Consider the following 24,261-nt stretch of genomic DNA (forward strand, 5'->3'; position numbering starts at 1 on the left):
TTTTTTATTTCAGATTAAAGAAATGTTTTAGTTAGAAAATTGATTTTTTTCTTGGGGGGGGGGGGGCAGCGGTTAGCGAGATTCTTCGGTACAGACAGACATATATACATCCTGTTACTTTATTATAAGGATTTATCGCATCGTATCATAGACAGCTTTCTGCGGATATCAAAATAAAAAATCATAATAATAAAACCTGTTTTGTTGGCCAAGAGGGGCCTTAGGACAAAACTGATATTAATTTTATGATTTTTATTTCAATAATTGTGAACATTCGTCTGTTATACGATGCTATACATGTTTTTTTATGGATGGCTGAGAACTGGTTCTAATGCAGCGGATATTAATCGATTTCTAATCCATACTGGAAAGGTTATCAATATGATGTTGTTCCCCTAATAAACTTTAAAATCATAGAAAATTGCCTTTGTACTGTTGTTTATATAATGTTTCTTCTTGATTTTCACTAACTGACTCTTGTGTCATTATATAGTCACTAACAGCTGTTCCATGACCAGCCTCTTGTGTAATAATATAGTCACTAACAGCTGTATCATGACCTTGACTAGACTCTTGTGTCATTTTATAGTCACTGACAGCTGTAACATGGCTAGCCTCTTGTGTCATTATATAATCACTGACAGCCGTATCATGACTGAGAACTGGGAACTGGTACACCCGCATTTCTCTGCCAGCCTCGCGCACTTCCAACACTTCGTCTTCCTCTATAGTATTCTGAAACATGGACGATAGAGTCGATTATAATCCAAGGAGGGGAGAAGTCATTAGGTAGTTTATTACACTGGTCCCCAAAGTTTTATATTAACGTTTCATTATTCGTTTGTTTAACAATTTCAGGGACTTTTATTAAAATTTGATTCGTTGTTTCACTAAGATAATTATCTATACGTTTTAACCACAAATTGTAATCTACAGATGGGGTAACCCCAACGTTTGGCTCTATACCTGCGGTTCCCTAACCCTTTAGTGGACTCAACCGCAGCAGCAAATATTTTCAACGCTTTTCGCCTTATTTTCATCAAAAGCAGAAAGGTACTGATAGGAATCAAATGACGCCAAAAAATTTTGCGACTTGCAAAATAATTGTATTCAACAATGTACTTCAATTAGACTGACACTGATTATTTGCAAAAAGCTTCGCCTTTTTAAAACTCACCATTAGCTTACAATCATCAATAGTCGGAGTTGGCATCGTGATAATCAATTTTGGTGAATTTGTACACGTCACTGTATTCAGGTTTAATACATGCAGCTCCTGAAGAGATAAAAATGAAAAATAATAACTTTTAAACGGCTTATTCGTTAGCTTGGTTAACAAAACTATGATTACTTTTATAGCTTATTCTTTACTAGCAGATGCGCCCCTTGAGGCCACAAGAATCGAACCTTTGGATTTTAGTTTTTGAAAGAAAAAGTTAAATTGGAGGGGGGGGGGCTTTTTCTGTTGTTGAGGTCGTTAGTACCCTCCCCAAAATAATCAAATACCTTCCCTGAACCTACAAGAAGCTTTAATGTACATGAAAACCATATCGGTTCAGCAGTTAGCGAGATCCTTCGATACACACACGCACAGACAAAAAACAATAGCATCCTCTAATCTTTATTGAATGACAATTGAAAAAATAATTTTTTGTTTAAAAAGCAAATCATGTTCTACAAATCTTAGGTTTCCTTACCTGGCCTTTGAAGTTATCCTCACACGGTAATGAAAACTGGCGACATCTAAAAAATAGAATATAATAGCTTGTCCTAAAATCAAATATTGAATTTCTACATAGTATGGATTCAAAACATAGTAATATTTTCTAGATTAGAATCAGTTCTGAGCTATTTTGAAAAATCGTGTATCCTATCGTATTTTTGTAAAATTTTACACAAATAAAAATATTAAAATCATATAATGAATACCAGTTAATTTGGCCCCGAAAGACCTAAACAAAATCTTACCTGGAAACTTCTTCTCTGTTGTATCTTTGTTTCATATTGTTCTTCTTTCTAATCATTTGCCAGCTTAATCTAGACAATTAAAACAATTAAGATCACAATAACAGCCTATGAAAACTTTATTGAAGTTAGTCCATAGATATTAATTAAATTATAGTCGCTGGAGTATAACCTAATTATAAATATTAATGTAATAACAATAGCTAGAGGCACTTAATAGTGAGGAGAGGGAAGTAAATTTAATTTTGAAACCTTTTCTGGACCTTCAAGAAGCTTCACTAGAAAGAAGAACCATTTCGGTTCAGATATACGCTACAAAAAAAAGCTTATATATACATATGTGATATTTAATGTATGATGAACTTAAACAAAGTGTTTGAAAAACACAACTAGCTGGACTATCTAGTTATTTCTTAATAACTGAAAGATAAGTATGCAAGTGAACACCGAGATCTTACTTGATAAGACAATCGTCAATTAGTTGTTATACATCCCTAATGATAAAAAACAAAATGAACCCTACTTTAAATTACATCTATATTTGAAATATCATAATGCTACTAGATTGTAACCTATCAATCAAAATTCAATTTAAGTACATTATTCGTTTTTAAGCCAACGAATTAGACAACCTGGTTATAAAAGGTTAAGTACCAGTCTATTGTATCTAATTTTCCCAATTTTATGATTCATTACTCCCTTGATAATATAAACTTAATTTAGTAAGTCAAAACTATGAAATTTATAGATTTTATGTCATTCTATTCTAAGGAATAAAAAGGCAATTATCGAGAGAATAGTACATGGTAGGATAAAGGAATTTACAAAAATGTTTTCAAGTAGAATCTATATTATAAAAAGGATATATTTATCATCTCTCATCAATTTTGATTATTTAAACTACAAAAAATTGTATGTGAGCTTCTTTTATAAAGCCCATTAGCCATCTGTGTGATACTTTTTACAATATCTCAGCGCGGTTATTCAAAACAGGCAACTTTTTTCATGGAACATTCTAAAAAGATTTTAAATCACTTGCTTGCGGTTTTATCCAAAAAACTATAATCAAACATTTAATCTATTTACCCACTGAAATCCTTTCAATCTAAGTTTAAATTTACATAATTTTTTTGATTGATTTACTTGTCCTTATTCACGAACGAAGTACAATAATATTTCTACAATTTATTCAACCTCTTACTCGAGGTCAGGGACAATTCAATATGAACAAACCGTTTTTGCAAACTAGCTAATAATATCATAGTGTTTAGTCTTTGTTGATCTTTTTGTCCATTGAGTTCTTCAGAAGGTTTTATGATATTTCTTTCCTTAGATTACAGATCCTCTAGTTGCTAGGGTCACAGTTGCTGGTCCTATTATATATAGTAGTAAGATCTGTTTTAAGATATTGATAATTGCCGAAACGAATGGCTAATCAATTTTATGAAAGATTCAAATAGGTCCTGGGATAATTTTTGCTTATTTTATTTTTAGATTCAAGTATTAATATGTTTTTTTTTTTGGCTATTTTCTGCCGATCTATTTCCTTTGATAAAAATCCTCTAGAAGGTGCAGCAACTAGTAAAAAATAAGGCTTTCCTTAAAATATTTGCAATTATTTTTCCTTTTATAAAAAACGTAAATGAAAAAAAAATCTTTATATATCCTGTTCTACTAATTTCTTCTTTATTATATGCACATCTAAAAGCACTTTTTGTTGTAAAAATCAGGCAATACTATAGAAGAAATTGATTTTATCATATTTTTCATTTTTCCTTAAAACATGAATTATTACTCGTAGCTAGTACATGCAATTTTTAATGTAATTAAAAATGGATGCAAGTATAAAAACAATTGTCATAAACAGCACATAAAGATAAGATATCATCATAGGATAAAAATAAAAAAAAGATCTTTCAGTTCTTACTTTCTAAAAAATATGGTAAAGTAGAAAAATTCTGGCAGTTATCAACGAATTATTACTTTAGACTCTTGATTAAATTGCTTTTTTTATTGTTAATTGGTTTCTAATTTTAAAAATCTAAAATTAACCTATTTGACTTCTATAAAGACAAATAACATGGTTTAATGTTTCAATTATTTTTTTTCTGGCTTCTACCATTTGTAACATTGAAAGAAGTCTAAACATTTTATATTTGAAGCTAGACTTGAAAATACATGTTGAAATTTCTGATAATAAAAACTAATATTAAAGGAATGAAAAGGCAAAAACTTTTATAATTTTTCTTTGGAAATGGGAATTTCAATGCTATCCTTCAAATTTTGTCCGGGCCACATTATCCTCAATTCCTCAATCTTTATTTTAAGGGGTGGAGATTTTGCACCATATATTAGCACTAGCAAGAGAAAGAAAGTATTTTTAAAAATAAACTTGATCGTTCAATAAGTTTTCCATACAGTTACTTGTGGCTCTAACCTAGCAGGGCCTAACCTAACCTGAATTAAACCTTAGAATGATTTAATTTTCGTTTGACAGGCCTTCAACCAACCACCCTACCCCCATTTTTCTTATATTTTACAAATAAATGGCAGGGGGGCGGGGGGCTCTGCTCAACTTTCAGGTATATGGTCTAAAATTCTGGTAAATCCTGTCGGAAAGAAGGTTAAATCCTATCAATTCTTTGAAAACCTTATTCAACGTAAATTGGAATTCAATAAAATGGTATGTCATTGCTTCCACCAAGTGTATCATAATATAATTTACTTTTGGTTTCGCCCCAAAAGGTCTCTAGGGGCACTTAAGAAGATGGGGGGATGAATACGACCCTCCATGTTTTATTTTAGTTTCAAAAAGAAAAGAATTTTAGGCGGGTGGGAAATATTTAGAGTGGGAGGGGGGCGAGGTTACCCTCACCAAAAATAGCGAAAAACCTTCCAACAACATATAATAAGCTACACTGTAAGGAAGAAAAATATCTGAAAATAAGTAACATTACATATATTTTTACCTTGTATTTTTATAAAGAAAAAAAAACATACGAAATTGACAAAATGCAAAAGTGAATGTGATTAAACACGTAATAAAATATTGATTGATATATTATTATTTTCTAATACATATAGAGAGAGTTATACTTTTAGGTAACAAAACTTCTGTATGTGACTAATATATTCAAGATATCTTTTTCTATTTATACTCCTTGAATTAGATTAAAAGAATGCTTCCAGGTACAATATGAAATAGGTTATTATTTTGTTTATAGCAAAAAATGCTAGAAAGCTACATTTGTAAGGTAAATTTTATTGTGTTTGTACAGTTTAATAAGTAAAAAAATAAAAAAAGTATTTATATTTCTGTAATCATGTTGTTTTTATAGTAATTAGTTTGGAAATATCCAGCCAGTTCAAGTTATAGGCTATTTTATATGGAGGTACTCCCTAAAATGATTGTCCTTGAAAAACCTTTAAACAAACAGCCAACGATTAATGCTGGTTAGAAAACACATTATTACCTCGAGTAGAACCATTGATTAAGAATAGTTAGAACATACATAGGCAGAAATTATTACCACAAATAGAACCATTGATAAGTCTTATTAGAATACACATAGGAAGAAGTAGAAATTATTACCTCGAGTAGAACCATGGATTAAGACTAGTTAGAACACACATAGGTAGAAGTAGAAATTATTACCTTGAATAGAACCATGGATTAGGACTAGTTAAAACAAACATATGCAAAAGTAGAAATCATTACCTCGAGTAGAACCATGGATTAAGACTTGTTAGAACACACATAGGTAGCAGTAGAAAAGCTTGAAAACTCCAGGGCTCACAAGGTTTTACCTAAGATATAAAATTCTTGTATGAATAATGTCGTAAATCCTTTGTAAGCAGGTTTTGTACCATTTTCTATTTGTTTGCAAGAAAAATTGCAATCAAAACATCATCCCACTACAAAAAATATATTCTTTCATATAGTAACAATTATTGTGTATGTCCAATAAAATCTCATAAACGGCTTTAATTTTCTGGAAAGCGTTGTTTCTGAAAGATTATTGGCTGCTAAGCAGGAGGATATTGCAACCTCTGAAAAGAAAAACCATAAATCAGAGGGTGTATAAAACAAAGACTACCAATTTACCACCTTCTAGGGGCGGAGCCAATATGTAACTGTAATCTATAAATATTTATTGTTAAACTGACGAAAGTATATAAATAAAACAAATTAACATACCAAAGCAGTGATTAATAATAGTTAATTTTGGTATACTCCCTTTTTTTATAATTTATAGTGTACACAAAAGAAATCAATGAAAATTAAATCATAATGTTAAAAAAAAAGGTTATCATTATTATGCTAAGATAAGATTTAGGCAATTTTGTATAGGATTTGAATAAAAAAACACTCATAGAAATGTGGTAAAATACATTTTTTCGGGAAAAAAAATCTGCCAAGATTTACTGATAACCTTCTCCCTGATTTACAAATTTACCAAACCAAAAATGTTTTATAAGTCGGTCAATTTAAAAAGCAATTACTATTGATTTTCCACAATACATTGACTGCATTAGTAAATTAGTGATTGGTTTAATTTAATGCACAACTTTTGCATACATAATAGTGAACAAGTTTGATTATTTCCAAAAAACAATACTATCCATATTTGAGCAAATGTGGTTCAAAGAACAAAAGGGAAGTGTTATTCGATTGTCAAGAGGACGAAAAAACCTCACTAGGTATCCACTCCCCACATAATCAGCATACTCAAAAGTCGAAAAAACATTGTTATTATAGTAAATATTTTTTCACATCCCCCATAAATTTCAGGAAGTGGTTTGACTTTTTTTTACCTTGACACCCCTTTTGGCTGTTTTAGGAAGGTGTATCATGGAATGTAGACCCCTGTCAAGGGAAGTACAAGGGGGGGGGGGATACATAGTACCTGAATACTACCCCCTTCTGCACGTCTTTGAAGGGAACTGTAAATTTTATTTGCAATTTGTTTGGAGTTGTTGATTATATTTTTTTACAATAATGTTAAGTCTACTTATCCAAGACAAATTGTATTTGCAAATATTCTAAATTTATTGTCTTTCATTATGAGGTGTTGTTATCCTTGTTTATTATATAATGTTTGATTGCATTTAAGTAGAGAATAGAGTGTGTTAATTAAATCAAAGTTATGCCAACTTTAATCCTGGAAAAGGGATGAAATGTTAATAAGGACAATACGGATAGTATATTTGCAGGTTTGATTTGTTCTTTGGTACCTTCTCCTAAGTTATAAACCTTTCCTTGACATATATGAGGCTTTATTGTTAAGGAGAACTATGTCGGTCTAGCGGTTAGCTAGATCTTAAGATAGAGGCAGACTTACAGAATAACGGACATCCTGTTACTGATATATAAAGATATCTTAAAAATAAAAACTTTAAAAAATCCAACCTTATGTTTGGTTAGTTTAATAATTGCAAAGAAGAAAGCCCTATCAGATAAAGACACATATTAGCTTTAGACTGTAAACATTCCAATTTACGAGATCTTAATCTGCATGTGACTACATATATCAATTTGAGACATATCAAACTGTATTATCATTGTAAATTTTAAACTTCTTTTCCATTTTAAATAATATGTCCCCCCATCTTGGACGGAACCCTTAGAGGCTAGAGGCGAAGTTACTAGAATTAGAAATAACAATTTAAAAAGAAAAAGTTCTCTGTAAACTATTGAAACTATTGTTTTTCTAAGGTTTCTAACAATGAATAATCTCTCAGAAAATCTTTGATTTAATTTTGTAATAAAATTTAAATAATAAAACACTTAGTTTTTATTGTCAAAAGGAACAACATGATATAATTCATTTTTGAAAGAAACATGGAATTTGATTAAACTAGAAAATTACTTGGATCTTACACAAGATTTTCATGAACTCTAATAAAGTTAAACTTGAAGCTGGCTAAAATAACAAACCCTTTATCACATCTAACCTTTCGATCCCCTCCCCTCCCCTCCTACTAGAGTAAATAGAGAAAGAGATGATAGGTACCCAAACTTACCATAGAGTAAATAGAGAAAGAGATGATAGGTACCAAACTTACCATAGAGTAAATAGAGAAAGATATGATAGGTACCCAAACTTACCATAGAGTAAATAGAGAAAGAGATGATAGGTACCCAAACTTACCATAGAGTAAATAGAGAAAGAGATGATAGGTACCCAAACTTACCATAGAGTAAATAGAGAAAGAGATGATAGGTACCCAAACTTACCATAGAGTAAATAGAGAAAGAGAGGTTAGGTACCCAAACTTACCATAGAGTAAATAGAGAAAGAGATGATAGGTACCCAAACTTACCATAGAGTAAATAGAGAAATAGAGGTTAGGTACCCAAACTTACCATAGAGTAAATAAAGAAAGATATGATAGGTACCCAAACTTACCATAGAGCAAATAGAGAAAGATATGAAAGGTACCCAAACTTACCATAGAGTAAATAGAGAAAGAGATGATAGGTACCCAAACTTACCATAGAGTAAATAGAGAATGATATGATAGGTACCCAAACTTACCATAGAGTAAATAGAGAAAGAGATGATAGGTACCCAAACACTCCACAACATCAGAGGATAAAGTAAAAGTAGGTAATCTCTGTGCAATAATTCATATTCAATTTTCATAATTTAAAAAAAAATTAAGTTAGTCAACCGTCCCTGGATTTAAAACTGATTAATATCCGTAGGATTAGAACCGGTTCTCAGACTTACGGAAAGATAACATCGTATTACAGACAATATTCCACGAAAATTTAAATAAAATTATTTATTAATACCAATTTTGTTTTCTAATTTGTTGGCTTGAAAATTTGGTTATTTTTCTAAAGTTTTGATTGTTTGCAGGACTGGTTGGTCCAAACGTTTCAATAAAAAAAATATTACGTAAAAGGGTGAATTTGTTTATTTTCATAGGGTATGTATACCTATTTATCGTCCATCCTTGCGTTCCAATATACTGTATTTCTAAAGTCAATATTAAAAAGTTGTCTAAAACAAAAAAAAATGAAAAAAAAAATCATTTAATGAATGTATAACTTTTCTTCTTGTCCAAAATGCACCTAGAAATATTGATGAAAAACATAAAAGTTAGTTTTCAAAATTTAATCAAGAAAAGTTTTATTTCATTTCAAAGTAATTCTTTCTTTTCCTGTTCAAATGTATAATATAAAGTTTTAATGCAAGTTTACTAAGAACTTCAGTATAATTGAAGATACAGTTGTCATAACAATGACTGTTAAATTGATGTATATTCCAAATGATGATACACAAAATTAACTCTACAATTACAAGCAGTGGTTAAAAGTTTGGACACTTAACTTAATGGACCAACCAAATCAATTTGGACAAATTAAAAGTAATAAAAAAGGCTTTGAGACTTTATTATCTAAAGACTAATAGACATACTTAAAAAACTGTAGAATTTGTATAGATTTTTTACAACTTTTTTTTTTCAAGGACAATCATTTTCATTAAAAGTGTGATAAAACAAATGGTAATTGGAGGCTCGAATCAAACCACTTTATAGAGAAGCTGCATTAATAAAGAAAAATATTAAATAATTTTTTTAAATTATGAATTTCCTGTGTGTGCTATGGTTTTGTTGATAACTGCTAGATTTTCTTCTTTCTCTAAATAATACAATTAAATAAAATACAGTAAGAATTTATAATTTTAAGACCGTTTCTTAAATATTACCTATAAGATAGAGTTTGGCTAGTAGACTCATACCAATACTTAAATATTACCCATTTGATAGAGTTGGGCTACTAGGTACAGACCAATACTTAAATATTACCTATTTGATAGAGTTGGACTACTAAGTAGGTACAGACCAATACTTAAATATTACCTATTTGATAGAGTTGGGCTACTAGGTTCAGACCAATACATAAATATTACCTATTTGATAGAGTTGGGCTACTAGGTTCAGACCAATACTTAAATATTACCTATTTGATAGAGTTGGACTACTAGGCACAGACCTGCTGCCTCCACCAGAAGGAACTGATAGTCAGCTGTAGCCTAACAGTTCAATCCTTAAATCAACTTTAAATCTAAAGTTTATGCTCTTTATAGTATAGTTTTTAGGGTAAGGATATTTTACATCTGATATCTTACAAACAAATTTATTTAAATCAAATATATGGGTCATAGATATTGAGCTTTTTTTTATGTAAAAGTTGATTTAAGGACCATTCCTGCACGTGGTGTATTTGAAGGTGAACCGACTGAAACACTTATTCTAAAAAAGAATAATACATCAAGTATTTAATCTTAAAAACTAAAGTAACGGGGTATTTGTCTGTATTAAGGAGTGTCTGCTAAGATATCTTTAACGGCTAGATTGAATGTGTTTTACATTGGTCCAGGTAAGGTATTAGAATATTAAAATATACAATATTTGAGGATATATTTGTTTCTATTAATTAATTTAGTGCAGTTCATAGGAACTTTAAAGGCTGCAGGCTGCCAAACGACTGTATGTAATTGTACAATGTACATGTCTTGCCCGTACACTAAGTTAAGCGGCATAAGAAGGCCTAGAAATAATCTGGAATATCCAAGATCCAATGATGCACAGGGAAGGTTTTACTGAAGGAAAACACTTAAACCTTTATGTACACTACAAAAAACTGTGCATTATCGAATAATAACTATTCCAAATTATTTGTATTCCTTCTTTTGTAGGTTAAGATTTATAGCGAGCATAATCTACACGTTTTACTGGTTGGCCGTTAGCAGCCTGTTTAATTCATAGATTTTTAGAGATAATCGTTAATATGAACATTTTACCGTGAACTGCACTAGATCTTATAATTCTATACCTGGGGGATGCTGGAGGGGAGATACCAGAATATCCAACATTGGATGGAATACTTATTTCTGAACATTCCTAAAATAAAATTTTTGTAAAATTAATATGACGTAAAATTACGAATCTTCTGCAGGGTAAAGCCCCCAAAGTGGCTTTTTGTTCGGTTAAGGAAGTGGCAGTAACAATAAGATATAATGTGTATTAAAAGGCTAAGAGCGTTGACCAAATCCAAATTCCAAAAGGCTACAAAAAAGTATTTGGGATGATTGCTTCAAAATATAGTATTTGAGTTAAAAATAAGTATATATGCAAATAATGATGTTTTTGTATTGATTTTTACGAAAATATAAAGTTTCAATGTTATCATAGATTTTTATAAAAATACACAATTTATTAAAACAAAGAAAAAAACTAGTTATGGAGAATCTTTGCTGATAAGAGTTCTTAATCTATTTTTACCAAATAGCGTAAAATTACCATATTTAAAATAAATCATTTTTCAAACAAAATTAGAAATTTTACAATTTTTAAATAATTGGTTTTAAATTTGCAAATTTAAATTTTGTAAAACGTCATGGTTTTAGATTATTCTATTAAATACAGGTGTAAATGCATTTGGCTAAAATAAATGTATAATATTACATGTATTCCTCCCCCTTTGAGATGATAAGGGTGAAGCCATTAGAGTATATTATTGTACTAGGTTTTTAAAGTGAAAGAATAGAAGGGGCATGAGCTATTTATAACTCTGCACAAAGGGTGGAGACCCTGTCTTGACCTTATATTGAGTCTTTAATATCAACTGATAGCGTCGAAAAAATATAAACACACACACCCATGTCCCTAAAAAAAAAAACAGAAGTAGTAATATGCTAGCAGACGAAAAGGGTCTCTTCCACTTGGGCCAAATAGTTTTCTGGATAATACATCTATGCTTATACATTGTTGATAGGTTAACCTAGTTGGAATACAGGCAAACCTATTTCAGTTAATTAATATCAATAACAAGCTAATAAAATTTTCATTTGCAAACATTCAGTTCACTAGATAATATTTAACTATTTCATAGCAGTTTATGTTTCAAAATATTCAAATTTCAATAGAAAAAAAAATATATAGTCTGTCATTCTAAGTAACTTACCAATATGATAATATAGCACAGTATACACAAATAAAGACTTTAAATTATGATTAACCTCACCCAAATTAAACATATTCCTATTATAAAAACTTGTTTTCCTTGTTAAAAGTACAGGAATATAATAAATGTGCCTAGTATTACCAAATAGAGAGGTCGCTCTGATACTATTTCCACTGTTTGTATATAGTATAAAATAAAGATATCGCCGTCATACTATTTTCAGTATTTGAACCTAGCATAAAATGAAGAGGTCGCATTCATACTATTTCCACTGTTTGTACTTCATTCCACTTTATCCATATAACTAGAGGGAAGGTGGGGGGTAGAGGTTAAATCATAATTTTAGTCAGAATGTTATTGTTAGAAAAGCACCAACGCAAAAAATAAAAGAAAGAGCTTTTGGACCTCTTGCTTTAATTTAAAAAAAACATTAAAGTAAAACAGTAGAGGGGGCCATATTACCACAGCCTAGTCGCTACAAAAGAGCAGAAAGCAATTTTCAAGCAGACAAAAAAGGTCCCCAACACTGGATCTGAATTATATATCTATAGTTATACATTTATTAGTAAATCATAAAAATTATCCTATTCTGGAAAAGACACATGGCCAATTAATTCTTATAACAAAAGTCGTTCATTTGTCAGTAATGAACAGTGTTGTCGACATAAACTATAAATACTGTATGTCAATACAATTATTCAAGTTTTAACAGGGCAGTACAAATCCGGGGAAAAAATCTGGGCGACCAGAAAAATAAGGAAAAAAGTGGAAACCCTATTTAAAGAATATTTTCTCATATTTGACATTATCCTAATTTAATCTTTTTCCCTACAGGGACAAGGGAAGGTTTTAATCATTTTTAAACATGGACTATTTTGTGTAAATTATTTGAGACATCTGATAAATTTTCAGGGATCTAGAGCGATAGGACAATTGCCGATAAATTGATGTACATTCCAAATGATGATACACAAAATTACCCCTTCTCTAGATACCCAAACCAATCAATATTAAATAAAAGTCCCCAAAGATGCTAAGCCAACGAGAAAACGGTATTATGAAACTTCGGGGACTAAACAGCACCATTAATAAGGTATTGGAGGGGTATGGCCAGAAAGAGAGGGGACAATGGGCTGTTTATTACACTAGTCCCCAAAGTTTTATAATATTGTTTTCTTATTCGTTGGCTTAATAACTTTGGGGACATCATGAATTTTGATTGGTTGGTTCATTACGTTGAATATTCCAACGTTTCAACCACTAATTTTAATCTACAAAAGGGTTTATTTTGTGTTTTATCATTAGGGATGTAGATTAATTTATCGGCCATTGTCTTGTCCCTTTAGATCCCTGGGTATGACACAAAAAAATAATCTACGCCTAAGCGTTTTCTATTCTGCGAAAGATCAATAATCTATCTATCCGTATCCGTGGATATAATCAGTTTGCAGCTCATATAATCTATACAATAGAAAGTGCATTGCAAAGGAAACTCTCACGTTTTTATTCATTTTTTAGTAGCATAACTACTGTGTTATTTAAAATGTCTATTAATATGTCGGTCCGTCAATCAGCATTAATTTTCTGGCTGTTATTTAAACTTTACAATTAAACAATGGGCTTACTTTTACATTTAGGAGATTTGTTATTATTTTCTTACAATAAAGGTTTTACAATTTACGTGTATGGGGGAGTTTTTTTTATTTTCTAGAGATGGGGCAGGTAGATTAAATTTTTGTTATTGATTATTAAAAGGGTAACTACTAAAAAAGTTAGAAAAAAATCATCAAAAAATAAATAAATAGGACCTTCCTATGAAAGTGTTAGAAACTTGCATTTTAGTGCATACTCACATCATCATACACAAGGATAAGTAGTATGCAAAATAATTTTAGAGTAGGGCACTCAAAGATTAAGGAAAAGAAGAACTCAATTTTATTTCTACTTTATGTATGATTTAAGTTTTTTTAATGTTTAATAGCAGCTTAGCCTCTATTGGCGCTTGAGGTGGTGGGGAGATAAATTGGACTACCCCTCCTTTTATTTTTTTTTTAAAGGAGAATCGTATCGGTTCAGCGGTCAGCGTGATCCTTAGTTACAACAAACAGAGATTCTGTTCTTTTTAGATATATTCGGTTGAGGTTATTGTGGCATCTAGTACTCTTTCAAAAAATATAAATTCTGATTATTTGTGTTTGTAAAGAAAGTATGTAAGCATCTAATGCTAAACCAATTTTGATTGTAAGTTTTATAGCAGCTTTATGGTCAAATACATGACTGGGACGTCCTTTGCACAGCCAGTACTTCCAGAAAAAAGATTAAGTTATTTGAGGGGCGTTTTACCATATAATCATGTTCATTAAGCAAGATTTTGTTTAGATATACACCAAAATAAGATCCTCTATAGGCTATTAGAGGTTATGGATCGTGCATATTTTTAATGTTTTTTTTTTAATAATTATAACTTTCCCAGAAAACACAATATTGGAATTAGAATCCGCAACAGTGCGTTGCACTCCAAACATATTCAAATTCTACCTTTTTAGTAGCGAAGCTACTCTGTAATTCACTTTGTTAATACGTCCGTCAGTCTGTAACGTTATGGGGAAAATGTGATTTTCTTGGCTGCAATTCAAGATAGTCAGCTGATATTTTTTTAAAGATTTATTATAGTAGAAAGGTTTTTTGTCTGAAGCAAAATATTTTTAAAAATGGCTGGTACGAGTTTTGATATTCAGGTAAACCACAAAATAAATCTGGTTTATGGCTATTTTCTTTCCCATTGTAGTGCCCCTAGACGCTTGGGGTAAAGCCATTAGTATTTTTGAAAATGGAAAATCGCAAATTATCTCTTTCGTTTTCTTTGTTATGACGACTGAATATTTGCTCTATAAACCAATTTTTACGATTTTTTTTATCCAAACGGTCCATCCTGTATGATTACATGATGTGTGAATTTCAATTTGCCGGATATCCGGTGTTTGCAAGATATCCGGCCCAACCCTAGTGTGAATTGTAGGAAGGTTTTTCAACTGATAACAAACATGTAAGTTGTATTTTTTTTGATAATTCTTATTATTTGCTAATCTATAAATATATTATCTATAATAAAAAGTAGCTTGATATCTGTCCGTCAGTCCGTCTGTCTCTTAAGATCTTGGTAACAACTAAGACGATTGTATTCTACTCCCCAGGGAATATACCTACTGGTCCTGTGGTGGTTTTAGTTTATTTTCTTAGGGGTTGGGACACCCCAACCCCCCTAACCCCCCAAAAAATCACAAACACAAAAAAAAACTTGAATAATAATTTTAAAGAAAATATTCTTTTCTTCCTAAATATTTAATCTTAGTGGATTTGGTGGAATGGTAAAGTCAAAATTTAATAATTCACGTATGGATCCAACTTAAGCCCCCCCCCCCCCCCCTTCAAATCCAATTTTTTCCTATAATGTAATCTTATTTTTGAAGTAGCGAAGCTACTCTATAATTACCCTATCCCGTTCGTCCGTCAGTTCATAACGCTATAGGGGAAGATAGGGTTTTCTTGGCTGTTACTTAAGATAAACTACTGCTTTTTATGCATATCCTATTTTCCAGATAATCTAACATGCAACTCACTTGATTCGTCGACTATAGGTCATACTGCAAAAAACATAATATATTTTTAAAGAGATTTTTATTTTTACCAGAAATACGACTGTCGAATCCTTAAACATTCTAAGTGTAACAAATGTAAAAATTATTTGATATTCTGCTTCAATTGTCAGTATTTAAAAAAAAAGAATATATAAAGGTTTTTAATTTACAAATTGTGAAAGAATGACTGTCTATAGGTACTTGAACATAACAAAATAAAAAAGCTTCGGTAATTTAAAAGCTTGTTGTTCTTGTAAGAGTATAGATTTGCATTATCTTGACAGGTACCTGGCTAAAGTCGCGAGAACCCTTTTTGTCTGCTAGCAAATTACTTTCTGTTTTTTTTGTAGTGACACGGTTGTGTTTATATTTGCTGTGCTATTAGCTAACTTCAAAGACCCAATAGAAAATCGGTACTGGATGCCCACCCCGTGGGTAGAGTTACATATAGCTCGTGCCACCTCTATTATTTTACTTTAATGTTGTTGTATGAATTCAATTTTCTAAAAATCTCTGTGAAGTGTACTATTGTATAATAAAAACAAATATAAACACTTACAAGGCCAGTGTCAAGAGTTATTAACACATTGTTAATTGCAACTATAAATATCTTCTTTGCATAATAACTTTAAAATTAATCATATTTATAATTTATTAATGCCATCTATTCTTATATCATCTATGGCAAGAGCATTACCGACTTTTTTAACCGTTCCTATACATTCAACCAAATTATAGCTATTTATTAATTCAAGATTTGGCAGTCTTTTTACTAACATACGTATATTCCAACATGAAAAAAAACAGTTTACCTTAGCTGTAATACTTGTATTGTTGTTGTTGATATATTCTTCTTTTTTACTACAAGCCATTGAAACCACAATTTCTTTTTTACTAACAGCCGTGGATAATAATACATCACTTTTACTAGAAGCCGTTGAAATACTATTGTCTTGTTTACTATGAGCCCAGGTGACGCTATTCTCCTGTATACTCGGGGCCCAAGATACCACATTCTCATTTTTACTAGAAGCCGTGGATACAAAATCTTCCTCGTCTTTTAGTATTGATGTTAACTTTTGATTTCCATACTTGTGTCCATTTTTAGCTAGGATTTTATGATTTCCATTAATTACAGGATGAGTTACTCCGTTTCGATCTTTTTGCTGGCAGTCAGGATCATCCAGGTTCCCAGGAAGAGCTTCGCTACTTTTCGCTTGATTGTTCTTGATTCTTAGTGGTGTATTTGGAAGACTCAAGCTTACAGAACCTAAAATTAAAAAATATATTAGACTTTTCGAACGAATTAGTTTATTGTCTTGCAGTATTTTTTTTTTTTCAAAGCACAATAAAAAATTTAATTTTTTTATTAAATGCTTATGTAGCTTTACCCATTCGGGCCTACCCTTTTTCTTTGCAGCAAAATATTAATCCTATTATACTTATCCCCTTTTCTCCATTATAATGAAGCGTATTTTCATTCTTATGACAATAAAATTAACTTTTAGAGTAGCTTCGCAACTCAAATTTACACAAGATTTTTATAAAACAATATTACATGTACATTTTTTTCCAGTTGGACATTTTTCAATTTAAATTTAAAACAAATTTTGTTTGAAATATGTAAATGTTTGCATTTTTCTCTTATTCTCTATTATTTTTAAATTGAAAAACGAGAATGATTATTTTCATAGGTTGCGTAATAACACCACCAATAAAATATATTTTTAAATAATTAAAGCAAAAACGACTTAATAACTTTCGGGACATATAGCTACTGTGTTATATACCTTTGGGGCTAAACAGTACCATAAATAACCTAACCATGACCTAAATAATAAATAACGAAAAACTACCCAACCCCCTTTGTTTTCAATTTTTTTCAAAATATTAAAAAAAAAATTCTGTGCTTGACAAAAATGATCGACTCAATTTGAAATTTTTTATATTAAAAAATTTAAATAAACTAATTGCTCTCAAAGATTTTTGAGTGACTGTCAGTCGGACGTTTGAGACACCAGTAGCTGCTCTACTAAAACGAATAGTTTGGTTTATGAATGTGAAATAAAATATTCTATTTATCAAAATAATTCTATTTAAATATTTTTGTTTAAAAATAAAAGGTAAAACAAATATTTTTGCATCAATGCATTTACATATTCATTACATTAATTTGTTTAATTAAATTCGTATAATAATATTATTAATTAAATGGAGTAAATTACTAAAAGAATGAATTATCATCGAAGTAAGGCTACTCTTTATGTTTAAAATATATTATGAGATTTAATCGTTTACCTGCATTTGTAGATTCAATTTTTAACACGAGAAGCTTTTTTTAGTGCCTATACAAAATGACGTCATACTGGCCTACCATTAGTCAATTAAAATGTATACTGGCCTGCCATTGGTAATTTAGTCTTTGTATTTGACTACTATTATTGTTTTTTTGTATTGTATGACGTCATTTTTCATAGGCAATTTAATAAGCTTCTTAACATGACTGCTTTGTATCTGTTAGGTTAAGTGTTCGAGTCTTTTTAATACCAAATATACTGCTGCTGAACAAGTCTAATAATCTATTAAATTAAATAAAGTAGTAAAGTTTTCTTTTGTGTCCGTTTAGACTCTTCTGATACCTCCAAGAAAGTCAAGCTTTTTTAATTTTTTCTTATTCGGGGGGGAGGGGGAATCTATGATGAATGTTGAGGGGGTTGTTGGTAAACCTGTCTTTGCTGCCTTACCTGTCTTTAGTCTTGGATTTCTGACAGGGTTGTAGTTGATTGGAGAAAATGATTGGTTTGGAGCACTCCTGAGTAAAAATATAACATTAATTTAAAATAACATAATAGATATCCTAGATATATAAGCTCGTTTGGTCAGATATTAGGCTGAACTAGAGCACTCTCAGGGGAATGAAAAACCATACTAATTAGCCATAAGTGCAAGGCCCCCAACTAATCATAAGTTGGTTGAGCTCTCTGGTCGAAATTTCATTCCTTACTCGTCATGGGGTAATGGCACAATGGGTAGGGTGTTGGCCTGGTAATCTAAGGGTTCCCAGTTCAAGCCCCACCACGTGCAAAATTAACTCTGATGAATTGAGCCATACTGATGAGCCCTAAAAGGGCGAAACACTGTGTCTATGGATATTATATAAAGTAGTAAGTTTTCTGTTTGTTTGTAGTTAAAGATTTTGATAACTGCTGGACCGATTGAGCTCTCCATTTAAGGAAAACTTCACATAGGTCACGGGATGACATTAAACCATTCTATATTCAGATTTAAGTCTTGGGATGTTTTTTTTTAATCTTTTCCTTTACGGTTCCAGTACAGATCCCCTAGATGCCAGGATTGCAACGGCTAGTTTTAAAATAATTTAGTATAGCAAATAAATTATAATTGTGGTTTGATTATATGATAATTTGCCATAACTCAAAAAGCTATTTGATAAATAAATCCACAATAAAGCACCTTACTTACAGGAAAGATTATGTTTTCATCTGCTAAGATACGGAGTGTACAGATATAATGACAAAGAGGGCCATTTTTTCGCGTATTTTTCGTAATTTTGGGTGTAGCCTTGTAGACAAATGCTCTTATAAAGTCAAACAGTTCTTAATATGAGCAGTAGACTAAAAGGTTACACCCAACTTTACGGAAAATATGTGAAAAAATGACCTCCCTTTATTCATCTGATTCAACATAACCCTCCTTTTTTTGAAAATATGTGTTGGATTGTTATTGTTGCGTTACTTATTAACATAATTTTATAATTATTACTTTGCAATGTATTTACCTATGCATTGGGGTAAAGTCAACAGAGGTACACGATTCTCGTCTGAAAATATTCAAAATTAAAGCCAAAGATTTTATATGATTGAGATGTGTTTTTAACTGTAATAGAGTATTTAAAAACAATGGATTTATTATTTCTTGGATCTTACACCAAGTTTTTTTGTTCATTAGCGGGCTAAAAAAACGACCCCTCATCTTCCTTTACCACATCCCCTCACCTGCTACTGGATAAACGGCCCGACCAAAGCGAATGGAAGTTGCAACCTAAATTGACGACAATTTTTCTCCTGTTATATCTTCCACGTATATTCTACAACCATTTTTAAAGATTATTTTATATTTCAGTTTTCAAAGAAGTTAAAATTGTAAGCTATATTTGATTAACATTAAATTTGCAACTTCTTGGGTAAGTAGAATCAAAGTATAAGTATGCAAATAAGATAATTCTTTTTAAATCTTAAGGAAATTGTTTTTTTTTATTTTCTTTCTTAATTGGCGATTTCAACTTAAATTTTGATTAGACCTTTTGATTCTCCTATTTCTAGCCCCTGCGGGGAGCTCTAACCCTGCGGGGCCAATTGCCTAACTCTCTGGGACAATCTCCTAACCCAATATAACCTAACCTGACCTAAAATTACCTATAAAAAAAACATTTTAAAAACGCGACGAATCGCCCCTTAAGGGGCGTTGCCACGAAAAGGACTATTCCCGAACTTTTCATTGTTATCGGAATGTTCTACTTTTTAAATGTATTAGATGATAGACAAAGAAAACATAAAAACTGAACTAAAATAAATTTCCAATATTCTATGAAATCCAAATTCAATAATTCGTTGGTGTTCTTTCAATTTAAATCAAATTTTGATTATAGCGTAGCTACCATGTAACTAAGGCTTGTTCGTGTGTCTGTCTAATAGTACCACACACCTTCACTAAATGCCAATAAAAGTATTTTCCTTTTTATTTGAACCATAATTCATAGACAATAGACCTTTATTTTAAACTGTATTTGTATAAAAACCATTGAAATTTTTATTTTAAGTTTGCCAAAAACATCCACTGAAAAAAAAGTCTCACTACTACAAAAAAAATATTTATAGGCCTTTTATTTTAAAGTGAAAAAAGACTTTAAAACAAAGACAGCAATTTTATAACTCTAGATAGAAAGGAAGGGTGTTTGCACTACCCTCCCATGATCATTCAAGAATCGGCTTAATGCTTGACATTCCAGGTTTGACAATTCAACTATATTTCTTTATGCTATTTTAAGATCAGAACATTTGCGAATTTTGTTGGATACTAAATTTGTTTTATAATGGTATTCAGTGCTGAAATGTATTTTTTTTCCAGAAAATTGAATTTATCTACATATAAGAATACAAATGTAAATGCAGCTTTAAAAAGTATTCTCATTTTATACATAAATTGACCTAAGAATAAAAATAACTTAATAAGCTAGTTAGCTCTGATGGTGTTAAAAATTAATTCCCACCGCCTTTACAATGCTCAACCGGCACTTAGTGTGAAAGCAATAAATATTTTTTTAGCAATAAAAATGTCTCTTTGAGATTAAAGTCTTTACCTTGCAATTGAAGAGTTTAGTCTTTGTACTGAAGCATTACACGATCTTTGGGTCAGTCTTATTGTTCTAAATACAGATAGATTTATAAATATATATATATATATAAACTAGCCATTACGCCCCTAGAGGCACTTGAGGTGGTGGGGGGTTTAATTCGACCCCCCTCCTTATTTTTAATTTAGTTTTAAAAAGAAAAAGTAAAAATAATTGTGTGGTGTAGTATTTTTTTTTTCTATGGGCGAATTCTCTTAGTAGGCTTGTGGTACCATTCCACAAAATAGTTATAAACCTTCCCAGGACCTATGAAAAGTTACATTGTAAAGGAGACTATATCGGTTCAAAGGTTTGAAAGATCATTTGGTACAGACAGACACACACAGATCTCTGTACAAATATATGTATCAAAGGATAGATGGATAGATAGAGAGAAAGAGAGAGGGGGAGAGAGAGAAAGATGATAAATACAAAGAGTGAGTGTTATAAAAGTATGAAAAAGAGGGAGCGAGAGAGAAGGAGTTAAACTAAAAAAATTCATTGGGATTATTATTAAATACAGAAAGAAGAACAAAACACTTATTGAGTAGCTGCGCAACAAAAACACATTACCTGACATGTCGATGTGCTATGGTATAAACATAAACATGGCAGCTGAATATCACCATCAGCAGGAATATATGACATGATATCAATAATGGAGATACTAAAATTATAATTCATATTCTTCATATCGAAGGTTGAAAAAGGGACTGCAAAATAGCCTAAAACCATTCAGGGACCTAATTTGAGCATCTCTAAAATGAAGAACTCAATCAATAACAAAATATTAACTGACAAATAAAACAAGTAAGGGTAAGATACACGTGCAGAGAAGTTAATCTCTTAAGTTTTGTCTTAGAATTGAATATACATTTTACATATAATATACTATAGTTAGGGTTTTAAATCTAATCCTATATACAAAAGTAATTGGATGTGTGTTTAGAAAAATTTAAGATAGCAGTTATTATTATTTTCGAAAGTTTAAATATTGATTTTAAGAAATCAAAAATACTTTTAAATTTTAAAGATTTTTTTAAAAAAAGGACAAAGACCAAACTGCATAACTTTTGTGTCACTTTTGATTCCTGTGACGTCATAAAATGAGGAAGATGAGGAGAAGTTGGAATGAAAACTCCTAAAAAAGAGGTGTAGAATATGACGTCAAAAGTGGTACAAAAGTTATGCAGTTTGGTCATCATATTAAAAAGTTACTGAAAATAGATTAAAACATTAGTAGCTTAGTAGTTAATAAATTATAGATTACTAGTGGCTTCGCCCCTAGCCTCTAGGGGCTTTGCCCCAAGAGGTTTGATCAACCTAATTTGGTGTTATTTAGATTTTAAAAGAAAAACTAAAGAAAAAAAATAATTTTTTGGGGGGTTTGGGAGCTTCGTCCATCCCCCTTTTTAATTTTTAGTTAAACATTTTTTATTTTTTTTTTGGGGGGGGGGTTAGGGTATTTTTCATTTTTGGGGGGTTGGGGTGTCCTCCCCCCCAAGAAAATAGATTAAAACCATCACAGGACCAAAAGGTATATTCCCTGAAGGGTAGAGCTCAATCAGGTCGGTGGTTACTGATATCTTAAGCTTTGTACAGACAGACAGACAGACATCGTACTTCTTTGTTTTATAGATGATACAAACTTTAAAAAATAGTTTTGAACAAAATAACTTTCCAAGTCCTAGCTGGAATATTGTAGACAATCTCGATAAGATGAAAGCATACGAATGTCTAGAAGCTAACAGGGATAGGACAATGGCCGATAAATTGATGTACATCCCCAATAATGATAAACAAAATCCCCCCTTTCTGTAGATTACAATTAGTGGTTGAAACCTTTTGACTCTCAACTTAATTAACTAACCAATCAAAATTAATTAAAAGTCCCCAAAGTTGTTAATCCAATGAATAATAAAATGTTAATATAAAACTTTGGGGAGTTGTGTAATCATTAGCCCAATGTCCCCTCCCTCTCTGAGAAGTTAAGCATGAATAAAATATATTATGTAAACTTATTTCATCATTTTCCTAAATTTTTTTATTTGATTCGTAATACTAAGAAGGGAGACAAAATGGATGGTAAATTAATATCGCTCCAAAAGTGTATAAGCTTTTTTTCATATTAAATATTGAATTTTAAATAAGGGTCAAAGTTCATCAATAGTTTTATTTTACATAATGTGTAATAAGACCAAAAAATATACATTTATATTTTAGGAAATTATATTAGTATTACATTAAATATATTTAGAATCAAATTTAATATTTTAAACATTATGAATAATATATTTTGATACTATTATCATAATTGTGGTTTATCATATTTATGAAATACTGAGCTTCAAATCAGCTTGTAAGTCTGTAAGTCTTATATTTTAGAAGCCTGACTATTTCAAGACAAATTAAACAGAGAGAGAGGGGATGTCTTGACCTATGAAACGAACAGATTTAATTTGCATTATTACTAGATTTGATCAATAGAATCATTTAGAAAATTTCTGAAGCATATCTTTTGTGACAGACGTCCTATTTTTATCACTATCTCTATGCAGAGAGAGAGAGATGGTACAATGGTCCCCAAAGTTTCCAACCACTTTGGGGACTAGTGAATTTTGATTGTCTTTTTCAATATGTTGAGTGTTCCTAAGTTTCAACCATTATTTTAATTTAGAGAAGGGTTATTTTTGTGTATCATCATTGGGTATGTTCATAAATTTATCGGCAAATCCCTTTAGATTCCTAATTCCTATGGCTAAGGCAGACAGTATAACAGATAATAATATATGATGCAATATAGTCATGAGAAATTATGAAAAGCTGGGAAATCTTCACAAAAATTGTTTCTAATGATCACAATGGCTATGACATTGTAAAGGTGTGTACAGACAGACTCACGGACAAAGTGAATTATAGAGATTATAATTATACAACATAATTAGAAGAATTATATAAAGAACATTGATAAATAGACAAAGTGACTTTATTACTTATTAGAGGCTAACATTCAGTATTCGAAAGGGGAAGAGGGGAGAAAATAGCCTAAAGCCATCCAAAGACCTAAATCTATAACACAAAATGTTCTAAAACCATTCCGGAGCCTGTGTAAAGCTTCCCTGAATTCGAGAACTCATACGGTTCAGAAGTCTCGAAACCTTATTCTACAAACAAAAAAACTCGATACTTTGTTAAAAGGATTAGGCCTGCTATAAAAAATCATAAAAAATAATTTATGAATTATTCCTAGTATAAAATTAAGTCTA

The 24,261-nt window shown here is 30.8% G+C and overlaps 2 protein-coding genes across 2 annotated transcripts; both read right to left on the minus strand.

Moving 5' to 3' along the window:
• Positions 1 to 411: 411 nt before the first annotated feature.
• Positions 412 to 8,016, minus strand: LOC145324579 (uncharacterized). The gene is made up of 6 exons (XM_080167162.1): positions 7,990 to 8,016; positions 5,684 to 5,772; positions 1,969 to 2,037; positions 1,698 to 1,743; positions 1,178 to 1,276; positions 412 to 735 (listed from the first exon to the last, which is right to left on the minus strand). Exons 1-6 carry the CDS (start codon positions 7,990 to 7,992, stop codon positions 412 to 414), a joined length of 630 nt encoding a protein of 209 aa, XP_080023288.1. The 5' UTR covers positions 7,993 to 8,016.
• Positions 8,017 to 8,565: 549 nt separating this feature from the next.
• LOC145324580 (uncharacterized) lies at positions 8,566 to 19,389 on the minus strand. Its single transcript, XM_080167163.1, has 8 exons — positions 19,382 to 19,389; positions 18,327 to 18,394; positions 16,395 to 16,852; positions 10,814 to 10,881; positions 10,186 to 10,230; positions 9,938 to 10,009; positions 9,569 to 9,616; positions 8,566 to 8,583 (listed from the first exon to the last, which is right to left on the minus strand). Exons 1-6 carry the CDS (start codon positions 19,387 to 19,389, stop codon positions 10,000 to 10,002), a joined length of 657 nt encoding a protein of 218 aa, XP_080023289.1. The 3' UTR covers positions 8,566 to 8,583; positions 9,569 to 9,616; positions 9,938 to 9,999.
• Between the last annotated feature and the right edge of the window lie 4,872 nt (positions 19,390 to 24,261).

This window comes from Acartia tonsa, chromosome 7 (genome assembly GCF_053477335.1).
Source record: "Acartia tonsa isolate MP-2025a chromosome 7, ASM5347733v1, whole genome shotgun sequence".
Taxonomy (NCBI): Eukaryota; Metazoa; Arthropoda; class Copepoda; order Calanoida; family Acartiidae; genus Acartia; species Acartia tonsa.

Bases quoted from the DNA above. Each gene is read 5' to 3' on its own strand.
- LOC145324579 (XM_080167162.1), bottom strand. The intron at 1,744-1,968 runs GTAAGATTTTGT...TCTATTTTTTAG, and splicing joins AACAGAGAAGAAGTTTCCAG to ATGTCGCCAGTTTTCATTAC. The intron at 1,277-1,697 runs GTAAGGAAACCT...TTATCTCTTCAG, and splicing joins AGGATAACTTCAAAGGCCAG to GAGCTGCATGTATTAAACCT.
- LOC145324580 (XM_080167163.1), bottom strand. The intron at 16,853-18,326 runs GTAAGGCAGCAA...TTTTAATTTTAG, and splicing joins AAATCCAAGACTAAAGACAG to GTTCTGTAAGCTTGAGTCTT. The intron at 10,231-10,813 runs GTATAGAATTAT...ATTCTTTTTTAG, and splicing joins TCCCCTCCAGCATCCCCCAG to AATAAGTGTTTCAGTCGGTT.